Raw genomic sequence first — 27,216 nt, 5'->3', positions numbered from 1 at the left:
AAGATAATACTTTTCCATTTCATATTTCTTCTGAATGTAATCAATCCATCTTCTCCAAACCATAATATGATTTTCTTGTGAATGATCCTTCAAGTAGGGGGAGATTTTCGCCATTTCTGCTAAATTAGACACTTTAAGTATCCATTCTTCCAAAGTAGGCAATAAGTTTTTATTCCAATATTGCCCCACCAATAATCTTGCAGCTGTTATAAGGTTCAACATCAAATTAGTTTCTTTAACATCAAAATCTACAATAATACCCAACAAAAATAATTGCGGAATAAACTTTATCTTTCTCTTAAAAATCTTTTGAATATTCCACCAAATCTTAATCCAAAAAGCTTTAATATCTCTACGAGTCCACCAAATATGAAAATAGGTTGCATCTAAATTTCCACATCTCCAACATTTGGGCTGTAAATTTGGTTACATGCGGGACAACATTTGGGGATCCAAGTGCCATCTGCTCTTTTCTTAAACTAATTCGTTCTCTACCATAAGTATCAAATATTTACTCTGTCCCCTTTTTTTCTTTCAATTTTATATGTGCCCACTTAAATCTAAAGTAATTTCTGAAAAAATGCTTAGATCCTACCTATAATAGCTCAGAATTTAATCCAGTTGAGATTAATGGTGCTTCATCATAACTAAGCACATGAAGGATTAAACCTTTAAACATTAAATTTTGAGGATGCTTGTTCACTGTGCCATAAGTTTAAAAAGTCATAGGAATTTCAGTATACTTCTAAGCAATATTTCTGTTCGAAGTAACACTTATTTCTTTGTGTTCTTTATATAAGGATGCCATATTATATTTGTATTTCCTTATGTTACTTTTTTACTGTGTAAGTCAGGAAAATTTCTAAGCAATTCATGAACATTTGGTCACTGCTTAAAATAAATGACAAAATGTTTTTGAGAATGCCATTTTATATAGTAAATGACATGCATGGAATATATCAGCATGATGAATACAATAATACATATTAACCATAAGATGTTTTCTTTGTGAGTACAGTATGTGGCTTGATTTTCTGTAGCAAAATAAATGCCTTTTTATGTAGGATTCTACATTCTTTAAAGCAGTTTATAAATGATCTCAGTAAATGGCAGCATGACAAAATTATGATATTTTGAAGAATTCAGTGCTTATATGGGGTACCTTAATAAATTGCTTTGCTGAATTAGTGCTAATTTTCAGACATACTATAATCTTTTTCAGTTACAAATAGAGAATAGAATTCATGGACATATTCTATGACACAGGAATTCAAGCAGTGCTATCTTCCAAACATCTTTAATAAACTTAGTGTATCTAAACTTTCATGCATGACAAATAGTGAAATAGACCAAACTTAAGACTTATTATATTTCTAATGTATTTCAAAATGTTACTGACAAAACACCAAAAAGCACTAAAATATTAAGTGAAATGAAATGGAATTATGTTTAAACTTAATGTAAAATAATAAAATCTTTAACATGTTGGAAATGCAGCTTCTAGAACTTCTAAAATGCTACTTGGGAATATTAAGAATCTCATCCTGAATATAATCTGGAAAAATTATGTAAATGAAAAACAGTCAACCATTATAAATAATGAAACATGCTGGTTTAGAGAAAGTAAGCCTATTAATAGCAGTTGATAGGTGGCTTGAAATGTGGCTGTTGTGTAACTGACCTTCATTTGATTTGGAAGAACTTTTTGGTGTGCTGTTATTTGGAGCTATTGCACCAAAATGATTTATATTTAAAGGAAAAAAATCAGAACGAGTACTGGGCTAGTAAAATTGTCGTTTATGTTCTAAGACAAGTTGCAGTACTGTTATAAGTTTTTAATATTAAGGAACTTGGATTATGATTTATGTTGCATAATTCTTTGATATACTAATGTTTATCAGCTAAACATGGAGATGGGTAACATAAAACTCCATATATAGCCAGAACCTCCAAACAGTTGCCATATTCTTTTTAATGTGATTTAAGGAGACAAATATTAAATGCCCATGGATAACTTTTACTTGGCATTAGTTAAGGTAGAGTAAATGTAAGATACATCACATTTTATTTTTCTCTTGATCATTCATTTCTTCCCTTCTGGCCTTACTTTCTTAGAATATTCAAGGTAATATGTGGCTCTCAACCTAAAATGTGTGTGCATCTCTAGTCTAATGGAAGCCATTCAGGTTCTTGTGGAACTCTGAAAATTCCCTAAAACCCAGTTGGAAAAAGTATCACATTAAAATGTGTTGCAGGCATGCGCATGCTGGATGGGTTCGGCAAGCTTCTTCTATGTGAATAATGAAAAGAGGTGTTGCAGTGTCAGCCAAAAGCATTGCCTTATCAACTTCCTTCTGAGCACAAGGCTGCTCAATTTCAGTGGCTCTTCTGACTGTCGACACTGACTGGCAGGGATGAAATATTTTCCTTGGGATCCAAGCCATAATGCATGGCAATATTTATTGAATATCACTTTAATAAATTATTGTAATAATCATCTTGCTAGATGATTGCTTTAGAATGAGTTTTCTTTCTAGTTTATTTGACTCTCTTTAATGTCTTAGCTTGAATTGATTCTTCAGAGATTTAATTAAAATTAACTCATCCCTTAATGTTATGAATTAAGCAATGAAACAAATTTTTAAACACGCTGCATTTTCTTAAGTGGCAGGATAACCTTTCCTTAGGATGTAATTTTCATATTAGGGCATGTTTATTATATTTTCTGATAGCATTATTGTTGCTCAACTAAAATACTTCTTTTTAGAAATATTAAGAAGATGAAATATATTCCCAAAATTCTGAAAAGTATTCCAAGAAAAGTATAAAGCAATGAAAAGGTTCCTTTAGAATTCAACAGTAGATGAGTGATTCATTAGAATAAAGTTGTTTGTATTAATAACATAAAAAACAAGTATTCTTAACAAAGATATACATCAAACAGTAATTTAGATACAGTACCAGATTGGAGAATACCACAGTTGTTTTGTGTACTCAAGAATGCTTTGAGTTTCTAAATTTGTGCTGGTTCTCCAAATTTATTCACTTTGCATTTTTTTTTTCATACTTTAAGGCCTCCAACTCACAACATTATTGTGAATGACAAGGAATGCATAAACTTTGCATCATTTAATTTTCTTGGGCTTTTGGATAATGAAAGACTTAAAGTAAGTACCTCCATAGATCTCACTATGTAGCCTTTGTGTTAAAAGAACTATTTGAATGACCCATGGATACTTATAATCTTTTAGAGTGTAATTGTGACTAGTATTTCTCCTTGTATAAAATCTGTGTTGATTTCTGTTAGTATTTTATTCATTTACAAGAGGGTCTGTAGACTGCACATGGGGCTCATAGATTCTGCCCAGACAAAAACAAACAAGGATAATTTGTAGCAATAGGAAGTATTGTGCTGGGCTAAAGAGAAGTTAGAGTACATATCACCATTTAGATTGTGGTCAATCAAGTCTCATTTTCAAAATAGTCCAGCAGCCCTGTGGTAGTGAGAGTGTCCATAGCATGCATGCCTGCATACATATATAATTATCATATTAGTCCCTGTTGGGCAAGCAGTATTATATAAAGTGGAGAAAAGGAGTTAGATATAAACCAAAAAACTTAAATATAGACGATAGAAAAAAAATGTAACTAAATCTAAGTTATACCAACATTATTCACTACCTTTTTGTATGTTTTGTCTTTTTAAATCTGCTTGCTTCTGCTGTGTCTGTAAATTGATTCCTACATATAATAATCAATACAAATATCATTTAAAAAAATGCAAATAGAAAATACAGTGGTGAATATCTAAAAATGGGATTTCGTTGTGCTGGAGATTTAGCCTTCATCCTTGACTAGCAAGTTAGTAATTGAAAAATCTTTAAAATGGAAGGCATTCACAAATAAATTACCTTTTTTTGCAAAAAAAATTTCTATGCTTTAAAAATATTGGAAGTGTTTGCTTTATTGATAATCCATGCATTTTCCATATGTTTATTTAGTGGTCTACATTTGTAGAAACTATGAGAAAGACTGGAAAAAATAAAGGAACCAAAATGATACTCTTTAAGGGATTAAGCAAAAGATTTAATCTTTACACACATAAGTTATAAGTTGTATGTTATATGTAATGTTACACCTTATCATTTTAGTGTTCTCAAACATTTATGGTTTCCTTTTCATCAGCATTTTAATTCTACTCTTCAATATTAGAATGCCCACAAATTTTTAAAATTTTACTTCAATTTCATGCCAAACTATTTCATTTCTTTAATTTGTAGTTCTATTCACTTTTCTCTTTGTCAGCTTTTCCCCTCATTTCTGGAACAATTTTTATTTCCCTCAGAATCACAGCAAAGAATGTTACCTCTTCACCATCTTCTTTTTCTTAAGATTGTCAAAATTCCATCCACATATGTTATGTGAGGTGATAGGATGTCAGAATGGAAAAAAAGTCTCTCTAATCCCACATACTACTTGTATGAGCCCCAGGAGATTCCTGTACTCTTTGGGGAATGCAATACGAAAGAAACAATGTAATCTATATCAATGTAGTAATGATTTTATTTTACAATAGTATTACATATAATATGATTTTCTTCTTATACCTCTTTGAAGAATGCAGCTCAGGCATCTCTGGCAAAATATGGTGTTGGCACATGTGGCCCTAGAGGATTTTATGGCACTTTTGGTAAGTATTGCATCTTTTTCAATATAGGATTGAATATAATAATAACTACCTTGATTTTAACTTCACAAGAAAGAATTGAAGCTGGGAAGGCCTGGTGTTAAACTGTTCATACATTTTAAAGAGATGCTTCTGACGTTCTTTACAATAATCTTGGTTTTTTAACCAATCTGAATAATTTAGTGTATTTGTAAATTTGGGCAGTTTGCTGCTTTTCCCAAAGTCAGGATCATTTATGAGCAAGTTAATAAGCATTGGTCCTGATACAGATTCTTAAGTCATGCAGCATAGAAACTTAATAAATTATTATTAGTCTCCATTTCTTACTCCCTCTCCATTTATTGAGTCCTTCCCAAGGACCGGGGATGATGAAGATGATGATAATTTTATTCTGATTTTTATTTTGATCAATTCAAGGAGGCAGATATGCCTAATAGTCCTGCCTCCTATTTTGTCTTTAACAACAACTGTGTAACTTGCAAGGTGTGTTGGGCTGAGAGGCAGTACTTGGCCCAAAATCACCCAACTGGCTTCACAGTCTGCTGGTGTCAAGGCCAAGATTTAACCAGTCCACTAAACTGGTTGTCTTTAATTGTTGTTTTCTTTAGCCAGTTATCAATCCATAAAAGGGCATGCACTCTTTTCCTAAGTGTTCTAAGTTTATTCAAGAGCAGTTGATGGGTGGAGAGAGAGAGAGACTTTATCAAGGCTTTTAAAAAGGTCAATGATTCATACATATTCCACCATCAGTTGACATGTAACTTTCTGCATACTGCTGTTTAGCCAAAAAATTCTGGGAACCCTGCTGAGGTTTAATTATTCCCTCCTTATGATCTTGATGAAGATTTATTTGCTTTTTGTTTAATTTTCATAGCCGTGAAAGTGTTATATAGGGAGATTTAAGTGTGTTGAAGATTGAAATGTTTAATATTGCAGTGTTATGTTCAGGGAGATCACAAGAGGGCAGTCTACTGACTGGCTTTAAATTAGCTTTTTTACACAGTAATGCAAATACTTTAATATATATTTGTGATGATCATGGTATTTTAATTTAGGCCTGAAACATAAGATTTTTGTAATTCAAATCCTAGTATGAAAATCCCAATCTATGCTTAAAAATAAAATTCCCCGTACATCTCTTTAAAGATAATGAGAGTATTATGGATCTAAGCATTCACTTTTATTTTTATGGACTGATTATCTGGAGTTTAAGTCTTGTGAATGCTTTTTATACATGATTACAATGGTTTCCATGATGTCATGCAAAACATTCAGATCTTGTTGTTGTCGTCCAGTCACTAAGTTGTATCCTATTCGTCATAATCCCATGACCGTAACATGACAGGCTCCTCTGTCCTCCACTGTCTTTTGGAGTTTGCCCAAATTCTCGTTCATTGTGTCAGTGACACTATCTAACCATTTCATCCTCTGCTTTCTACTTCTCCTTTTGCCTTCAATCTTTCGTTCAGGTCTTATATTGGAGTTATTCACCTTATCGTAGTATTTAAGCACTATATGCAGTGAGGGAAAAAGTATTTGATTCTCTGCTGATTTTGTATGTTTGCCCACTGACAAAGAAATGATCAGTCTATAATTTTAATGGTAGGGTTATTTTAACAGTGAGAGATAACAACAGTGAGAGACAACAACAACAAAAAAAAATCCAGAGAAATGAATTTCAAAAAAGTTATAAATTGATTTGAATTTTAATGTGAAATAAGTATTTGACCCCTTTGCAAAATATGACTTACTACTTAGTGGCAAAACCCTTGTTGGCAATTATAGAAGTCAGATGTTTCTTGCAGTTGGCCACCAGGTCTGCATACATCTCAGGAGGGATTTGTCCCATTCTTCTTTGCAGATCCTCTCCAAGTCATTAAGGTTTTGAAGCTGACATTTGGCAGCTTGAACCTTCAGCTCCTTCCACAGATTTTCTATGGGATTAAGGTCTGGAGACTGCTTCTTCTTGAGCCACTCCTTTGTTGCCTTGGCTGTGTGTTTTGGTCATTATCATGCTGGAATACCCATCCACGACCCATTTTCAATGCCCTGGCTGAGGAAAGGAGGTTCTCACCCAAGATTTGACGGTACATAGCCCTGTCCATCGTCCCTTTGATGCGGTGAAGTTGTCTTGTCCCCTTAGCAGAAAATCACCCCCAAAGCATAATGATTCCACCTCCATGTTTGATGGTGGGGATGGTGTTCTTGGGGTCATAGGCAGCATTCCTCCTCCTCCAAACAGTGAGTTGAGTTGATGCCAAAGAGCTCGATTTTGGTCTCATCTGATCACAACAATTTCACCCAGTTTTCCTCTGAATCATACAGATGTTCATTGGCAAACTTCAGACAGGCCTGTACATGTGCTTTCTTGAGCAGGGGGTTAGGGTTAGGGATTTCAGTCCTTCATGGCATAGTGTGTAACCAATTGTTTTCTTGGTGACTATGGCCCCAGCTGCCTTGAGATCATTGACAAGATTCTCCCATGTAGTTCTGGGCTGATTCCTCACCATTCTCATGATCATTGAAACTCCACAAGATGAGATCTTGCATGGAGCTCCAGACCGAGGGAGATTGACAGATATTTTGTGTTTCTTCCATTTGCGAATAATTGCATCAACTGTTGTTACCTTCTCACCAAGCTGCTTGGCGATAGTCTTGTAGCCCATTCCGGGCTTGTGTAAGTCTACAATCTTGTCCCTGACATCCTTGGACACCTCTTTGGTCTTGGCCATGGTGGTGAGTTTGGAATCTGATTGATTGATTGCTTCTGTGGACAGGTGTCTTTTATACAGGTAAAGAGCTGAGATTAGGAGCACTTTAAGAGAGTGCTCCTAATTTTAGCTCGTTACCTGTATAAAAGACACCTGGGAGTCAGAAATCTTGCTGATTGATAGGGGATCAAATACTTATTTCACTCATTAAAATGCAAATCAATTTAAAAAATTTTTGAAATGTGTTTTTCTGGATTTTTTTATTGTTATTCTATCTCTCACTGTTAAAATAAACCTACCATTAAAATTATAGACTAATCATTTCTTTGTCAGTGGGCAAACGTACAAAATCAGCAGGGGATTAAATACTTTTTTCCCCTCACTGTATGAATTGAATGCCATTATAAGTTTTCATGCCTAATTGACCTTAGCTGAACTCTGAAAGCTAACCAGGTTCAGATCTGATTAATTCTTAGATAGAACTTTAAGAAATATCAGGGCTAGTCATGAGGTTGAAAAAAAAATTCCTACAAAGTGGCAGGAGCAACCACTTCCATATTTTTGCCAAGAAAAGTATTTGGATGTGTTCATGAAATCATTAAGTTAATTTTGTCAAATCAGTGGGTGGTAGTAAAACTCATTTGAATTCCCTTGTTGAAGTTAAAATTAGGGATGAAACTTTATTTTTAACTATGTTCAACATGATTGCATCTCTGTATGAACAGATAACTTTAAAACTATATAGTTTCAGTATGGGATGACTTACATGCCTTCTGAGGTGAGGAATTAACTAATCTCTTAAATGTAAATTGTCATCTTCTCAACTTCTGATGGGTCCTTGTTCCATAGGTTAGTTCCATAGTGGAATATGAAGTATGCAGTTTTTTCCTTGATATGTAATAGATATTTTTAGAAATGTTCACAATCCAAATTGGAACTGAAATAAAGGATTGGATAAGAAACAATGGTTGGAAACTGGTCAAAGAGAGAAGCAACCTGGAATTAAGGAGAAACTTCCTGACATTGAGGACAATTAACCAGTGGAATAGCTTTCCCCCAGAAATTGTGGGTGCTCCATCACTGGAGATTTTTTAAAAGAAGCTAGACAGTGACTTGTCTGAGATGGTATAGGTTCTCCTGCTTGAGCAGGGCTGGACTAGAAGACCTCCAAGATCCCTTCCATATCCTATCCTATTCTAATCTAATCTAATCTAATATGATTGTGTGTTTATTTTGAGCATCTGACGGCATAGAGAAATGTGCAGGAACAACAATGATAGTTACAGATTTCTAAAGGTGATCTGATTTTATATGATCTTTAATCTATATTTCTGAAATGCATTACTTGGGTCTATCAGTACAGGATACCTCTTCCAGATGTAAATTATGTGCCTTGTTCTGACTACTTACCCTGATGCATTTGCCAGGTGTGGAAGAATCTGAAAGTTCAAGCCCCCTCCACACATTCGAAGAAAGGGTTGGTTGGCATGTTCATGTCCCACATTCCTTGCAGTACATACAAACAAAAGTCTCATTGAACTTCTCACATGCTCTGGGGTCTGGACTGCCTTCAACCAAAAAAGGTCTTAGCTTTATTGTGAATACATTAATGACTATGCAGGGGGGGAGGGGAATCCTCTTCCTATTAGGAATCATTAGAAAGGAAAGTGAAAATAAAATTGCTTCTTTACAGAAATCAATGATACTTATGCATCTAGAATATTGGGTATTGTTCTGGTTGACACATGGAACTTGGTTGTTCTTATATATTTATTTGCAGTTCTGGAGTTTATGTTTACTTTATTAGTGGTGGAGTTGAAGGGACAAAAACAGAACAGTGAATGACTTTAACCTTGTTAAGCATTTTGTTATCTGTAACTCATAGTATGTGAATGGTCTGAATAATTCTGCTATTGTTGCATGGGGAATACTTGAAGAAGGCCTTCATAAATGTAGCTGTATATATAGGTGACTTCAACAAAGCCTGGACCTTGCATTAGTAATAATATGCATATAGGCTTTTTCTAAATATAGAAATGTTTGCAGAAAACATTTGTGTAGTGGAGACAGCACTTAGCAGAATGTTCACATGGTGAATGCTCCAGTTATTGTAAAAGATGATCAGGACTTTGATGCAAAGGTGAAGAATTGGATCAGTGAGTATATGTTCCTCTACTGTCTGTAGGAAATAAATAATAGTGTCTATGGAGATTCTCAATCATCCAGGTCATGGTTGTCCCAAATGTGCTTTTCAAAAGGCAATTGCATTTTCTTTGTTTTTTCTTGAAGACATTTCACTTCTCATCCGAGAAGCTTCTTCAGTTTTGAAAAGCATCTTTGGGATAATAATAGTGTCATATTTCCAATACTAAAGAACTTTGAAACTTGAATGGGTTTTTCATGGTGTTAATAACCTTTAATACAGTATTTGTGAGATTTTTAAAGGCAGAATTCTGCTCATAAATGTGTGAACTACACTTCCTAAATAGATGTGCATTTGGAACTGGAAGAGCGACTTGCCAGATTTATGAAGACCGAGGAAGCTATCCTGTATTCCTATGGATTTGCTACAATTGCCAGTGCTATTCCTGCCTATTCAAAACGGGGCGACATTTTGTTTGTGTATGTACACATTCCTGATATTAAAAAGACAAAAAGAATCTGCAGAGAATTCTAGTTATTAAAGATTAAATGTTTAAACATCAATTTTATGATCAAGTAAGATTACTGAATGAATGAATTAGCATATGGTTATTTAATAAGCTTGTTCAGCATAAGGTTTTAGTGAAATTATGGATAATTTTTCAAAACTCATTTAAATTATTTAAGTTTTATTTTAAGAACTCTCATTTGATCTTGTCAGTTTTAAAGCAGTGCCTTCATACTTTCAGATGCTTGTTAAACTGCAATTTTAATCATTTATGAAATACTTTTAAAATGACTACTTCTTACAATAGGTTGCCGTTTCAAAATAAACTCTCTTAAAAATTACTAGCAGCTGTTCAAATGCTTTCTCAGTATTCCCATTGGATATAGCCAAGGAAAAAGTGCAGTTGACAAGAGTGATTAAAATAAATTAATATCAGACAAGAATTTCATCTAGGAAAATTTTGTTAAATTGCTTATGTTTGTTCTGAGCCTGTAACTATAACCTTACACATATTCTCAAAAGTAAATACAACTGAATTCAATCAAATTTGTTCTCAAGAAGGTGTGTAGGAATAGAGCTTGAGTATTTTTTTTCTGATCAGTGAAACTTAACAATGCACAAACTTTGCTGGGCCCAAGGGCAGCACTTTGAATGTTGAAGGAACCTCATTCCAAAAGTACTGAAGCCAGTCAAATCTTCATTTTTTCCCCAATGCATAGACGCAGGAGGCTTACAATAAAACATAATATCTATAACTAAAACCCATTATGATATCAATTAATCAATTAAAATTAGCAGTAAAATTAATTAAAATTAGAATTAAATTGCAGAAAAAATTAGGCCCAAAGGCACAGTGAAATAATACTGTTTCTGAGGTGCCACCCTCATCTCAGGGAGAAGAATGTTCCATAGATCAAAAGACCGTCTGTATAATGCCCGCCAAATATAGTTCCCTAAATGACATAACCTATAGCATGCCCTCTTATTATATGACATATGATATCATATATCACATCATATATCATAAAGCGTGCCTGGCTAAGGAATTCTGGGAGTTGAAGTCTACAAGTCATAAAAGGGCCAAGTTTGAAGACCCCTGCCTTAACTATTGTTGAAACCATACATTCTAGGTTTCTTTTTTTTTTAACCAACTAGACCACACTCTGATTTGTCTCTCTGACATGCCAACATGGGCAAACATTTTCCTTTAAGAACTTTGCCTACATGGCTTGCAGAAATATAACAATTCTTCATAACTTTTTAACACCTGAACATAGTTCAATTAAAAGTAGGAATGCAAGTGTAGAAAATAGTTAGACAACACCCACCAATATCTTAGCATTCATTGTGGAGAAATGTCAATCTTTTAAGAGTTAGCCTAAACTGTCAGCAAACTAAAAAAATTGTGTATTTACAGTGATGAAGCAGCCTGCTTTGCTGTTCAGAAAGGGCTCCAAGCGTCCAGAAGTAACATTAAGTTTTTTAAGCATAACGATATGGCTGATCTTGAGTATCTACTACAAGAGCAAGAGATTGAAGATCAAAAGGTATCGGTTTTTGGAAGAAATTAATGTATAACGAGCAACATTTTACGTACATAGTCTATTTGAATAACTTCATTTTTATTATTTATCTTCTAAGCTATCCTGAAATCTGGTATGTAACATTTGAAATAAATTTAGGTGCTGTATTTAATTTGATGACTGCATTGCTTGGAAAAGGCAGTGAGATAACAAACATGAGAAAAAGCTGCCAGTAGAATTGGATACAGTTTTCCTTTTATTTTATACATGAATGCATGTGCTCAGCCACAGTGTCACTGATAAGGCAGTGCAAAAATGCTCAGAAAATTATTTTGTTCCTGAGAAAAATAGTAGATAGAAATTTTTTGTACCATACTCCTCCTCTGGGTAAAATGGTTATTGAAGTAAAGCTACATTAACATTTGTTTTATAAGGCCAAAAAAAATCTCTGCAGTAACCATTTTAATGATATACGTGTTAAGAGTGTTTTACTGTGTATGGACAGCATTTTCGCAGTTACAAATGGGCTTATTGCACTTCCGATAAAGTAAATATACCGTACTTTCCAGTGTACAAGATGACTTTTGAAAGCATTGAAATTAGCATCGAAATCGGGGGTCGTCTTATACGCCGAGTCGTCTTATACGCCGGAAATTACGGTGGTTTCCAGCGTATTAGACGAATTTCTAGGCATGCGACTCGGCGCCGAAGACGAAGGTCATCTTATACGCCGGGTCGCCTTATACGGCGGAATATACGGTAAGTTGGTTTTCAACATTCTATCTGCTTTTAATAACTTTTAAAAAGTAAGCTAAAAAGTTGTTTTTCATAAACAAATTATAAATATATATTCATGCTAAACTGTTTGTTTTTCTGCAGAACCCTCGAAAAGCCCGTGTAACACGAAAATTTATAGTGGTAGAGGGGTTGTTTATTAATACTGGGGATATTTGTCCTCTGCCAGAATTGGTAAGTAATTTTTTCTTTTAATATCTAGTTAACTTTTACAGAATGCAAATCTAAAAAATGAAGAAAGTAGTAAATTGCTTACTAAAAGTGGAATCAATCTTCTATAAATTGATATTAAATGTGGCCTTCCCTATGCCAGCTTTGATGCTGGTGCCAATAAAATGAGGGCTGAAGCAGAAACTTGGTAAAAGCAAGTCAGAAGATAATATTTCTTGTCCTGATTCTGCTGCATTTCATTCTCTTTTCCTGTTGAAAAAAGTTATTTAATGTTCAGATGTTTGCCATAATTTAAAGACTTGAATTATGAGGGTCAGTCCCTGGATTTTCTACTCTTTAGGCAAAGTAGTAAGAATATTTTACAACCGTATGCTAAGTGTTCCCCTAAAGAAAAGTCAAAGAATTCAGCATCAAATCATCCAGCATTAGAAAATCTCAATTTCTTAAAATTGAGTACCTACTTATGATTTTGAAAAAGCAGGTTTAAAATCTTAGCTACCGCAACACCCGAAAGAATGAGTTCACTAAGAGCTATATAGCAATGAGAGAATGTGTCAGTAGCTTCTGTAGCCTAGTACAATTTCCACTAACTTGAAGCAGCAGCAGATTCCACTAATTAAAAAAACACTTTCACAACTGTCAAGTTTATGTAACATAAATAAATTCAGTTTCTTGGCAAAGGAACATTTCTTCATAGAACATAAATATTGAAAGGTCTGCATTCCTGGGGTCATTTTATACTGAGGATATTGGTTATAAATGGTGCTTTTAAAAACATTTCCTCTGATTAGCTACTCAAGATTCTATTTTTTTCCATAACACAACATGTTATGAGAAAATGTATTAGAATGTGTCTCTGCACTTTGAAGGATGTCCTCCTCTCAAACCTCAAGGGAACTGGCAAAAGAGAACAATTAAAAATATAAACATCACAAAAGGTGATTTGTCTTACTAAGCAAGTAGCTTTGATGTTATTTTACTTGGGCCACAAAAAGTCAATTTAAAAGAAAAAAAATGGTTCTAGAAGAAAGAATCTGTTCATTGGCACATAATCAGTAGAAACCTACATATAGTAACTAAAATGCATGAATGTTGAGTGTCTAGGAAGATCATGGTTGTCCCAAAGGTGCTTTTTTCAAAAGGTGACTGGACTTTCTTGGGTTTTTTTCCCTTTGAAGCTTCTAACTGGATAAGAACTAGAACATTTTCGAAGGGGAAAAGCCAAGAAAGTCCAGTTCCCTTTTGAAAAAAGCACCTTTGAGACATGAAGGTTAATTGTTGAGCTGAAGACAGTCAATAATAGAATATTTTGAGAAGCCGAAGTGGCACAATAGTTAAAATGCAGTATTACAGGCTAACTCTGCCCACAGCTTAGAGTTCGATTCTGACAGGACTCAAGGCTGACTCAGCCTTCCATCCTTCCAAGCTTGGTAAATTGAGAACCCAGATTATTGGGGGCAATATGCAAATAATACTTCCACATTGTAAACCGGCCATAAGTGTTGTAAAGTGCTGTCAGGCAGCATATAAGGCAAAACTCTATTGCTGTTGCTATTTTGATAGATTGTGCCCTCTTGAACATTTATTAATCATGCATTGCTTTGTGTCATTTGTTAATGCATAATCTGCAGGTAGAGTTAAAATACAAATACAAAGTGAGATTGTTTTTGGAAGAAAGTTTCTCCTTTGGAGTATTGGGAGAACATGGACGAGGAGTTACAGAACATTTTGGAATAAATGTAAGTCTATGACATATCTAGGTGATAGTAGAAGTTAATGCTAGGGACCAGAAAGTAAAAGTTTGATTTAATATCATTTTTACAGTAGTATCTTAAAAGAAAATAAAGAATTGTAAAACATGTAGACGATAGTCTTGTTTGTTGCTTGATGACCTCCATCCCTGCACTCCTGACTACAGTTGTTAGGCAGTCTTCCCAATTGTTATGTGTACAGAGTGAAGGAGCTGCTTGCTGAAGCTCTTTTGCTCTCAAACATTCCCCACTGAAGGATTTCAGCTCCCCCTCCATGCACAGAGAGGAAAAACTTCGGGGGACAGCGTTTCAGAAGGATCCGAAAGTTGAGCACCAGCCTCAAATGGGGAAATGCTATGCCATGCAAGACGATGATGAAAATGTCCCCAATCCAAGGAGTCAAATAGCCACAGCTGCTCAGTCTTGCCAGGTTTTAGTCAAAGTCTGTTCCACCCCTTTCAGACCTGAACAGTCTCCAGACATTGGATCAACAACCAACAACCTCACCTGAGCAATATGGAGTTCAGCTATAAAGCTGGCATTGTCAGTATACTGCATCCCGAACCGACAGATAACTTTAAATTATTCTATTCTATGCAGTAGTCAAGAAATGGCACTGTACACTCTGCCAGAAAATCCTGTTATTTCATGCTCTTTAACTGAAATTGTGGAACCCGTGGTTTACAATATAAGCTGTATTTAAACAGTTCATAAAACACATATAGCACAATTACGGGACAGCATAAAAACTCCAAACTTGTGATTTTTTCCCTATCTTGTACTAAAGAAGTATCATAGTATCTGATTTTTCTATATATATAATATTCTGTTTTAAAGGAGAGAGGAAAATAAATTTAGAACTGTCTCAACTACAGTTAGCTATTTTAAATCTTGATGGGTAGAATAAGAAACTTCAAATGGATACATGTAATAGAAATGTGAACTGTATTTTTCTTTCTTGTAACGTACTGTCATTAAGTATTTTTAGTATTTAGCTGTACATGACTAAACTCATTCTGACCAGCTATATGACTGAAACCATGCTTTCACTTTTTAACATTAAGCAATTGACATTTTTGTGTTAGATTGATGACATTGATCTTATAAGTGCAAATATGGAAAATTCCCTGGCTTCTATTGGAGGATTTTGCTGTGGACGATCCTTTGTTATTGACCACCAGGTATGTGAAAGACCTTGAAAGACAAACTGTGTCAGAGTTATCTCTTTGTGGAGCTCTGTAGCCAATGTAGGTATTTATTTGTATGCTTATGTATCGATTGATTGTTACAATTATATCCCATTGCAATCAGATAAGACCCTTGGTGATTCACAAGATGTATAAAGAATAACTGGGCTATAATAAGTCTAAATAAAAACACATATAATCAATTTAAAAACCCATAAGAACAATCAGACATCAGAGAGCAGGAAACACAATATGGTCATGTTGAGCCACATATATGCCTTATGGCTGATTCTGCATTTTAAGCACTCCATGAAATAGCAGTTTTTAACATTTTCATGAATTAAATCGGGGAGGTGGCCCGTCTACTAAAAGGCTGCCCCAGTGGGTTCCGTTGAAAAGCAGCATCATTTAGTTTGAACTCCTTTGCAGGTAGTCCTCAACTTATGACTACAATTGAGCCCAAATTTTCCATTTATGACCTTGCAGCCATCATAAATGCATGCCAGTTGCCAAGTGGCTGAATTTTGATCACATGTCCAGGGGGATGTTGCATAAGTGTGAAAAACGGTTATAAGACTTTTTCAGTGCCATTGTAATTTGGGACTGTCACTAAACGAAGTCAAGGACCACCTGTACTTCATAGAAATGAGAAACTATTAACTGTTTTCTCCTAAGAAGGGGAGGCTTATTCCTGTTAGAAGTTTTAAGGTGAACATGAATATACATCCTCTCAGTCTTGTACCTATTTGCTACAAATTGCTTGCTCTGCATGTTGTCAATTTAGAATTATATCAATTGTTGGCAGGCACTGAACCTTGGAGAAAAACTGTATTAATATCAGATGCTGAGAAGTAGCTTTTATTTGGTACTGAAGAATTGATGCACCTTCCTTGCCAAGAATGAATCACCTTGACATGTTGTAGCTGACATGTGGCGGGTGGGGAGAAGACATAACTAGAAGGATATTAGAATAACAGATAATTGTTCTGTTCCTTTTCTGATCTAATGACCTCACTTATCATAAATATTAGGCTTGTTATATTCCCTTTGCAATGACAAGGAGGTTGTCTGTGTAGATAGAAGATGGTTGCAACTGCCTAACATTTTTTTAAGTATTGCACACTGAGATTTTTTTGGGCATGTTTGAAAGTGGTCTATCAGGACATGCTGTGTATGTAGCTTTTGGCAGTGTTGGCAAATATACAGTTTTGAATCAATCAAACCAGGACCTTTAAATATAGATGTTGCCAATAAAAATGTAGATGCAGCTGTATATATATTAACTGTTGTATTTACAGAGATAAATATTGTTTTATTTCTCAAATACTTTTGAAATAGAAAAGTTAAGATAGATTTATTAAGTGTTAATATAGATATATAAGAGCCAGTTTAGTGTAGTGGTTCAGGCTGGAAACCGGGAGACTGAGTTCTAGTCTCCCTTTAGGCATAAATCCAGCTGGGTGACCTTGGACTAGTCCAGGGGTAGGCAACCTTGGCTCTTTTATGACTCGTGGACTTCAGCTCCCAGAATTCCTGAGCCAGCTGTGCTGGCTCAGGAATTCTGGGAGTTGAAGTCCACGAGTCATAAAAGAGCCAAGGTTGCCTACCCCTGGACTAATCACTCTCTTTCGGCTTTAGGAAGAAGACAGTGACAAATCGCTTCTGAAACTATAGGGACTTGTCCTGGCAATCGCTGAGAATCAGACATGATTGAATGGAAGGGGGGGAAAAAGCATACTTATTTATGATTGCAGTATATATGTTGCTTAAGCTAGCAAGAGCCAAATTAGATAAAATACATAACTAACTCATTGCTGTCTTTTTGGATAAAATGTTCTTAAATTCAGATTTTTCTTCCTTTCGATTAAACAAAGAGTTGTATATTTACCGGTAAGTTCTGCATATAAATAATACTGGAAGTTTTGCTCCTTTAATATTATTACTTTTGTTCTCAGAGGCTGTCCGGCCAAGGCTATTGCTTTTCAGCCTCTCTGCCGCCTCTTCTAGCGGTCGCCGCCATTGAAGCTCTCAATATCATGCAAGAAAATCCAGGTAATTTTTCTAGAAGTTAATAATTTTAGAGAATCAAGCCATGTTTTGAAAAGTACTTGAGCTTTGAGAGATACACATTCATACATTGGCATGGATTTACTGGGCGGTTTTGACCGTCAGTCACAGTTGCCTGTAAGGTAACGTTGGATTGCAGTTCATATTCGACTTGAACTGAGAGTCTTAAGTTCAGAATGATGTCTATATTTCATACACACGCACTTATGTTCACTTGTGTCAATCTTAATTGCAGTGAGGAATGCAAAACGTTGTAACAGAGTTTGCAGATGATACATGTTTATATAAAAAAAATCTTCGTAGCAGTTTAACTGACTATAAGACATGTTCAAAGAGTTTCATTTCATGCACTGCACCATAGAAGAGAGAACATTTGAAAAATACTATTATGTCCTCCACTCAGTAATTTGCCAAGACTAAAATATATCTAAATCCTTTGTCTTTCTTCATAGAGGTTAATTTTTAGTTCCATGAACATCTGCAACACCCTTTCTTTGAACTTGGACCATTTTCTCTGTATCCTTATTAAAAGGTGGTACTCAAAACTGTTCACAATAGACAAAACGAGATCAACCAGAGGAGAGTGGATGATGACTTCCCATAATTTAGAAATTATACTTAGTTGACAGAGCACAAAATTGAACTTTTTCTCCTTTTTTGGCAATAGGAATAGCATTTGTTTTTCTTAATTCATCAGTTCTCCAGGATTCTCCATAGGTAATATACGTGAGTTTATCCTGACTTTCACCTGATTATGCCAACATTTTGGTGTAATTCATCTGATTCTGGAGATTTTGTTTAAATCTCCAGAATCAAATGAATTACACCAAAATTTTGGCATAATTCAAAGTAAAGACATATTCCCTGACCACATTTTTTAAATAGATCTACTTTTCTTCATTTTGCCTCTATTGGCCAAGTTGTATTCTTTTCTATCCTTTTATTTTGAAAATATCTTCATTCTTTCTTTTACATTTTTTTGATATCTTCCACTATCTTTGACTCATTACGGAATTTGATTTTCCTAGTGCCATCTCCACAGATCTACAATAGGTAACCTATTTGTAGTCTTCCTTTTTGAAGGCTTTCCAACCCTCTTTTCATTTCTTATATAGAAGCTTTTTATGTTGCTTCTTTTGCTATCTATCCTATGTTTTCCTCCTTTCTGGATTTCTTTGCAGTTTTGGTTTTTGGTATCTCCTTTAACACTGCTCATACATCTTAGGCCAGTGTTAGCTGAGGAATTCTGGGAGTTGAAGTCCATACATTGTCAAGTGGCCAAGCTTGAGAAACACTGCCCTAGGCTATTTTTCTAATTAGCTGGATGGGTTTTTCTCCTGTCACAGGATAGTACTTAGCATTGCTCTGAACTTACCAAAATCCACTTTTTTGAACATTCATCTTATTTTTGAGTAGTTTTATTTTCCTTTAAAATCACGATTGTATAGTTATTTTCCTCCAATGTTTTTGCCACTTCCATTTTCTCCGTTAAGCTTTCTCTTTTGATTGGTATACAGTTAAGGATAGCTGATCATTTTCTACCTTCTTAGACTTTTGAGAGAGAATGTTGTCAGCAAGGCAAGTCGGGAATTTCCTGGATGGATTGTGCTCTCTCACGGAAATTAAAAATATCATTACTACAAATTCATTACCTCTTTGCAAGTTCTACAGTTTGCTTTCATAAAAATTCATTCATGGCTCCTCCTTTTTAGGAAGGTGAATAACAGACACAAACAACAGTATTGCTTAACTTGTTCCTGCACTTATTTTAACTTATAACATTGGCAAATTCATTGATTTAGATATTTGAGGAACGGATATGTTTAATGTACTGCTCAGCATTTTCTCTGTTCTATTGCTTCTATTCCTTTCAAACAAATAGTATCCTTCACTTCCTGTATTCCAGTTGTGGGATTCATCATATTCCTCAACAGCGGAGCCGCCTAAACAAGTCATAGTACAGAGGGCTTTTCAGAATGTCCAAAAGGATGGGACTGATCTAGTTTCAGAGGGAAGAGGGAAGAATGTTTCATAGGGCAGACACAAGGGCAGAGAAGAGATGTATTTGTATATTTTCTCTTATGACACTGGAAAGGTAAATGACAGGAAGAATGAACAAATTGCAATCGAGTCTTAAATAGCTATTTAAATTGGTATGTCATATTTAACCAATTAAACTGATATTCAAGGATTTTTTTGTTTATTTTTTGTTTAGGTATTTTTCAGGTTTTAAGACAAAAATGTAAGCAAATATACAAAGCTTTACAAGGGTAAGTAAATTCATTGTCATCTCATTTAATACTTGACTTTAACGTGAAAAATGGCTTTTGAAGTGACTACAATAATGGAAACATTTACTGTTTTAAGCTCTACATTTAAGCTACTTCAGTAAGAATAACTGCTTTTTACTATAGCTATAGCCTAGAGTGGTGTAGTTAAAAAAACTCGACTCAAAATATTTTTGAGTTGAAAATAGTTTATTGTAGTACAGTGGAGGCTGTACTTTCTTACTATATTTAGAAATTTAGAAATTTTCAAAAAATAAGTATTGCATGTATTTTGGTGATACTCTAGACATGTATTATAAATTGTAATGCATAATAAACATATATAAAAAATAGTTTTTAGGCAACCACAGCTAGTTTTCCCTTGGAAGTTGCATTATTATCAGAAAATACAACTTTAATAACAGAAATGCAATAGATCTTAAACGAAAATTGGGACACAGTTAAGATATAGTTAGTTTAAAAAACAGGTTTCTTACTACTAAGAAACTTACTATCTTATTGAAAAATATCCCATTTGAATTAAGGAGGCTTAGCTCCTGTATTAATGCAGAGACTATTGACCAGACCTGAGGTGCAGTTATTTGAACCTCTCTTGTGTGAAAATCATGTCTGTGTATTCCAGGATATTTTGAACAAGAGATGTCAGGTTACAGTCCTCTGAGTCTTGATTAGGGCTTTTGCAGTTCTTATCCATCAATCTGTACTTGGTCTCTCCTTTAAAGCTCTAAAACAAAATGGAAAATATTTTGTTTCAGACCTAAAACCAAAATATCATATTCCAGATGTTCTGCAGAACTATACTGGATGAGCCATAGTTCAGCAGGAACAACAAAACCTAGAATTATTTTTGCTACCAATTTTGTTTGAAATCATACCTGGAAGGATGTTGTCATTTTTATGGGGTAGTGGAGCTCTCTCTTCCCCCAGTTATATGTTCCAACATATCTTACTAAATGGCCATGTCCTACATCTTCTCAAATATTCCCTTATGTACATTTTCCCCTTCCATGTTTCTCATCAGGCACTGATGTTCCAGCCTGATATAACTCATCATTCCACCTGCACCTTGAACTTCCCAACCTAGCTTTTTCTTTTGTGCTATCCTGCCTCTTCTCAATTACCAAATATTCTTCGCTTTTCTCACTTTTACTTTCCTCCAGACACATTTTCCTGGAATTGGGGGGGGGGTTGAAGTTTATATCCAAAACAAAACACTCTTGCTTTGTTTTCACATCCAGACTAAATACCATGTTTGAGCATCAATCACCCCAAACTAGCTGTACCCTGCACAGAACAATTTGGGCATAAATCATTTGGCATATTTCTGCTTTAACCCCAATATTTTGATACTTATTTTTTTTTCTCACATTATGTTTTCATTAGGTAAAAGCTGTGTGGATTTCCACTGTGTTCCTGGTGAACAGTGGCTCTCAAACATTTTGGCCTCAGGACCCCTTTCTTAAAATTCTTAAAAATGATTGAGGACCCAAAGAGTTTTGATTTATGTGGATTACATCTATCGATATATACTATATTAGATATTAAAACTGAGAAATGATCAAATATGTATCTGACTTTTTGACCCCCTGAAAGGCTCTCAGGGATCCCCGGGGTTTCCAGAGCACACTTTGAGAACTGCTGCCTTAGAATATGATGAGCTTGCTTATAAAAGCTAACTGCTGTTCTCTCAAACACTCTAGTTGATTGACCTTTGTCTGAAAGGGCCCGTGTCTGTCTCTTTGCTTTGCTTATTCTTTTCTGACGAGATGTGTACTTGAGTCAGATGACAGTTTATTTTAAGTAACTGACGAAAGTAACATAGAAATCAACTTGAGGTTTGTATAGCAGCCTCTAGAAATTCAGACTATGTTTATTACAGAGTGTTGTTTGGCCAAAACCTGAAAACGTCAAAGCTTTGATTTGGCTAAGGTTCAAAGGTGTCTTCTCACATTACCCCCAGCTGTTCCTTTTACACCCATTATTTTAGTTTCTGAAATATTTTAACAGATTGTTTGGTTAGAAATGTCTGACTGAATTCAACAATCAGCATGCTTTGGAGAATATTGTATATTGATTTCACAATTTTCATCTTGCTGTTTACCAGTAACAGTGGCCCATAATAAAATAGTGTTTTGTCTATTAGTAATTAAACGTACATGTTATTTTAATTCTGGATCTGCTGCTTTCTCATTATATATATATTAAAACATCATATTTATTGAACCAAGTGACAATTTGGCAATGTTTCTAATAATTTCTATAATTACCAACAGCACTCCATTGGAATTATAAATTCCCACATGATTACAAGCTGATCTCAATTGATTGCATATTTATCACGAGCCTCTTGGATTCCATGTTGCTATTGAATTATTCTTCTTTAAATAGTACACTTTTGTATACTATTGTAACATGTAAATAATCAAGAAATTTATCTTGTATAAAACTCTGAATAATAAAATATATTTTAGGCTCAAAATTGCCTATGTTTTAGATAATATTACATGCTTACATTGTGATCTTACATTGTGATCTTAATGTAGGTGCTGATTGTCTCTTGATAATGGCTTCCTGTTAATAAACAGCTTTCATAACAAATGATTGCTGTATTGCAAAATCACAGTAAATATACATTGGTAGCATTTTTATTCTATTATCTTTTGGAATTAAGATTTTCTACAAGTAACCCCAGTCCCCTTCTAAAATAATGGGCTTAAGAGTCTTCATGCACACCTTTGCATTGAGTTTAGGACATTGTCCCCTTGCTCTCAATTTTGATTTTGTTTATTTAATTCAGTTAATTAGATTAGCAGTTCTGTGTTGGCAATGCTTTTGTGAATAATTGGTAGCAGCAAAAATATATTTTAGGAAATGCCTTTTTTCTGTTCATCTTAGATTTAGAAGTATATTTTTGGCATATACAACTCTTAAGTGGCTCAGTGCCGTCATGACTTTCAACTTGTCAGTCATAGAGCAATAGCTTGTGTAGGGTGGAAAAAGAGATAACAAAGAGATAATAATCATACTGCTTCCATGGAGCATGTCCAAAAATAGCATGGTTATGCCCCTTAGAATATCTAGAATTAGAAGATATCCCAGGAATATTACCATTCATCTAATCCGGGAATGTTTTTCTTTTGATGCTTAACAAGTACATATAGAAAAATACTGATATAGCTGACCTGAACAGGAGCATAAAAGTAGATCAGGCAGGCTAGATAGAAGAACTATTCATGGTTAGCTAACACTAACAACCTCCTTTGTCACATTCTGTTTGTTTCTACTCTTATGAAAGATTGTGGGTAGTGATCTTAGTGATTAGGTCATCTGCCTTGAGGTGAAGTGTGGACTTGATTATGTAATTCCTGCTTTGCAGCCTAGCACAAAACCAAGCAGTGTGTTATATTCAGTTAATAATTTCACACTTCAGGTTTTTTTTAGTGACATTTATGATCTTGTGTTTGATTTAACATGGTTACTTCTTGTAGGATTCCTGGTCTACGACTAGTGGGACAGTCATTTTCCCCAGCATTACATCTCCAGTTGGAAGAAAGTACTGGATCTCGAGAAAGTGACATGAGGCTACTGAAAGAAATTGTAGAATATGTAAGATTTCTTTTAAAAATGTTGAATCCTTCAAAACTGGACTTGTTAAGAAACGTGGCCCAATAGTTCCGTGCTTTGCCATGAGTCTTAAACTAAGTTGCATCTGTCGTCTATAACTGCTGGTATAGTTGCAAAGAGAGGACAGCAGACCTAGATTATCACAACAGTGATTTGTTTCAATAAACTTCATTTTGCATTAACTGTGCTTTATTATTAATTGAGCTATGGCATGAAACCAGAGTTGTTAGTAGCCGCAAAAGGTATATGCTTCAGGATGCAGTACAGAAGTGAGGTCGGAGTCAGCACCTTAAGTTTTGGCTGAGTTTATATAGTATAACATGAATCCATAATTTTTAAATGAATCAGAGTAGCTGGATTTATACATTATGTTAATCCATAAATAAATAATCATGGATAGAAGCAGGCAACAAGCTATGCACAAATGGCATAGCTTGTTGTTTTTACTAATGTTTTTACTAATTAGAAGAAAGGAATAGTAGTGAGAACTGTGCATTATGGGAAGGGATGTGTTTGAGGGAAGAGAAAATGGCAACAGCAAAAACTTGGATAAAAACTAGGACCAAAGAAAATTCCTATTATATGTTAGCCGTACTTCATAATAAAAACAATAACTGACAGTTCATATATTAGTTATATAACTGGTTCTATGTCTTTTTCCCAGTGTATGAACAGAGGTATTGCTTTAACTCAGGCTCGCTATTTGGAAAAAGAAGAAAAATATCTCCCTCCACCCAGGTTAGTAACCACTTCATTCTATTAACAATAAAACTTTTTGGGTCCAGTTACATAGTATAGTTATAGTTATGGCAGATTGAACTGGAACTTATGCATTTTAAATATTTAAATATTTCTACTATGTTTCTGGATTGCCATTAAATAGAAATTAAGACAATTACAGAATTTTTTTTTATTCACTGGCTGAACAATGGAATGTAGAAATAAGAAACAAGAATTTTTATATGAAGCTCTCTCAAACTTGATGGAATCATGAAACCTGTTAAGCTATGGTTGCTACTTTCTAACAGCCAATCAATCCCAGTATTATTTGTTTGGAGTAACAGTCCTCCTTCACAGATTGACTGTCCTGTTTGTGTGTATTTTTATTTATCCATTTTTTAAACCTACCTTTCTCCCAATAGAAGCAGGCAAAGCAACTTGCATAGTCCAGTGAACATAGTAACAATGACAACAATTTGCAATTATTATAAGTAAAATAACTACAAAGGGTACAAATGTCTATGGAGATTCTCAGTCATCCAGGTCATGGTTGTCTCAAAGGTGCTTTTTTCACAAGGCAACTGGACTTTCTTGTTTTTCTTTGAAGACATTTGCTTCTCATCCAAGAAGCTTCTTCAGCTCTGACTGGGTGATGGGGAATGGCAGGATTTATACTCCTTGCAGACAGCTGGTCATTTGCATTCGTTTAGCAAGTTGTTGAAGCCTCTGGAGGTTTATCTGTGTCTTCAGGGTCACCTGAGTAGTGCAAATGGGTGTGAATCAAAGAAAAAACAAAGTCCTGTTGCCTTGTGAAAAAAGCACCTTTGGGACAAAATGGTACAAATAAAAGAAACCCTTCCTATCTATCATAGAATCATAGAGTTGGAAGGCCTTCTAGTCCAATCCCTTGCCCAAGGCAGAAATATCATCTCAGACAAAGGGTTGTCCAATCTTTAAACATCAATATCTATAACAGTACAAAAACACAAGCTATTAAAAGGGAGAGATCTTAAACTGGAAATAGAACCTCAATGGGAAAACAATCTATGTTCTTAGGCTAGACTCTGTCATTTGTTGCTAATCCAAGAAGGTCTTGGTAGAATTAAGATATGCTAAGGATGGATTTTAAAAAGACATGCAGATTTGCATGAATTTGAGGGTACAGACAAATATAATCTCTCAAATAACTTGTGGGACTTGGAAAATAACCACACTGTTGATTGCATTAGGAAAGAAATCAGTAGCCATCACAATTGATATAATAAATCTAAGTACAGCTTTTAACTTCATTCAGTATGTACAGGTCTACCTATACTAATCTCTAGATAGTGTAAGGCCTTTTTTTTTTTTTTTTTTACTATACAGCAAATAAATATCAATTGACTGTTTTTGTCCCTTCCAGCATACGGGTTGTGGTGACGGTAGAACAAACAGAGCAGGAATTGGACAAAGCCGCCTCCCTTATCAGAGAAGCTGCAGAATCTATACTAACCTGAGGCTTGGATTGCTTGGATTTCTGTCTCACACAACACTAGGGTGCTGGTGTTTTCACAGTGTAATGACTTGCACTTCAGAGATTTAAATTATTTGGGTTATCATCTGATGGAACTGAAAGTTGGACTTTATCGGGTCATTTCACATACAAAAACATATATACAAATACTGGAACACTGAACATACACTATGTATAAAGGTTTAGCTCTATTTTTAGATAGTTTAAATTGGGAATCATTGTTTCTCTAATATTTCACTTGAGCAAGATGTTGTCTCTGTTCTCAAAAGTCTTTCCCTAGTTTTCTAAATGCATAACAATTTTTTTAATATGTTAAAAGTACATGAAAGAATATGAGAGTTTAGAGAATATTCTTAATTTAATCATTCTTAATAAAATACAGTTTTGAGCATTTTTCAAAAAAAAAAAAGCCGGTTGTCAAAATAGATACTTAACATGGGATCCTATGGAATTAAGTATTTAAGGAGCTTTTATTACCCTTGTATGTGAATTTTTGTTTAGCTCATTCCACTTCTAAATTTCTTGAAAACATTAGCTTTTTTAAAATCTTTGTTGAATTTAAATTGCATATCTCATATCATTCCAGTACCATTATGAGTTGCCATTTACCTTTATTTACTATGTACTGAACTTTTATACCAGTGCCCCAACTACTGATAATGTACAGTCATTTAAAGCCATAATATGGACATAAAGTTACCTATTTACACTTCACGTGGAATATGCAGTTTGTATATTAAAAGAGTATTATGCAAGGTTGATGTCTTCATGAAATACAGTTTGAATGCCAGTACTTGACAGCAAGAATAAAAATTGGACACAAAGACAATACAACAGTAATTTGATAGGTGCTTTAATCAGTGGATAAATTAGTTTAGTAAAGGTATCTTATGTTATATATACTTACTGCTAAAAAATTTAACTAATTAGAAATTTCTACATGTCATTGCATGGAGTTCATATCATCTGTATTAAAGTATTTCCAAACTTTATACCTAGAATGTAATTGCTTGAGATCACAATTAAAGTCTTTGGCACAGATTTGCAGAACATTACAGTAAAGCAATAGTCTGTTATACCGCAGAAGTTACAATATGCCAATATTCTTGTAACCTTCAAGTTAGCTGACATGTTGAGATAGATGTAATGTGAATTTTCACAAGTAGGGTTCCAAAGACTATGTTTAAGATCTTCTAATATGTTCAGGTTGGATTCTTTACCTTTGTGCCTTCTTTGGTTGCTGCTAAATGGATTCCAGTGCTATATTTGGATGTATTTTTTTAATAAAAACATATATTTGATCCAGTATTTGAGTTATTACTGAATTCTTTGTTATATTGTACCTAATTGTGTGCATCAATTACAACAATCATTTCTAATTAAAAATAACAATCTGATTTGGAGCACTTTCTGCCACAAATTTTAAGTATCGTTTTGACAGTTATTTTAAATTATCGTTGACTTACATTTTGTTACATAATTAGATGATACTATCAAACCTCTTCCTCCAAAATATCCCCCCAAATATC

The 27,216-nt window shown here is 34.5% G+C and overlaps 1 protein-coding gene across 1 annotated transcript in view; it reads left to right on the top strand.

The window, feature by feature from the left end:
* SPTLC1 (serine palmitoyltransferase long chain base subunit 1) overlaps positions 1–26,995 on the top strand; it is a 32,708-nt gene extending 5,713 nt beyond the window's left edge. Inside the window, exons 4-15 of the mRNA XM_039366508.1 lie at positions 3,074–3,167; positions 4,618–4,690; positions 9,888–10,020; positions 11,466–11,595; positions 12,451–12,540; positions 14,169–14,276; positions 15,374–15,469; positions 17,431–17,527; positions 19,758–19,812; positions 23,319–23,436; positions 24,119–24,192; positions 25,577–26,995. Coding sequence (XP_039222442.1) covers positions 3,074–3,167; positions 4,618–4,690; positions 9,888–10,020; positions 11,466–11,595; positions 12,451–12,540; positions 14,169–14,276; positions 15,374–15,469; positions 17,431–17,527; positions 19,758–19,812; positions 23,319–23,436; positions 24,119–24,192; positions 25,577–25,670 — 1,162 coding nt within the window. The 3' untranslated portion in view covers positions 25,671–26,995. The remainder of the gene's footprint in view (positions 1–3,073; positions 3,168–4,617; positions 4,691–9,887; positions 10,021–11,465; positions 11,596–12,450; positions 12,541–14,168; positions 14,277–15,373; positions 15,470–17,430; positions 17,528–19,757; positions 19,813–23,318; positions 23,437–24,118; positions 24,193–25,576) is intronic.
* The last annotated feature ends 221 nt before the right edge of the window (positions 26,996–27,216 follow it).

This window comes from Crotalus tigris, unplaced genomic scaffold (assembly GCF_016545835.1).
Source record: "Crotalus tigris isolate CLP2741 ecotype Arizona unplaced genomic scaffold, ASM1654583v1 scf7180000020342.816771, whole genome shotgun sequence".
Taxonomy (NCBI): Eukaryota; Metazoa; Chordata; class Lepidosauria; order Squamata; family Viperidae; genus Crotalus; species Crotalus tigris.
Note: the sequence above shows the minus strand (reverse complement) of the source record. Positions and strands in the feature narration are given on the sequence as shown.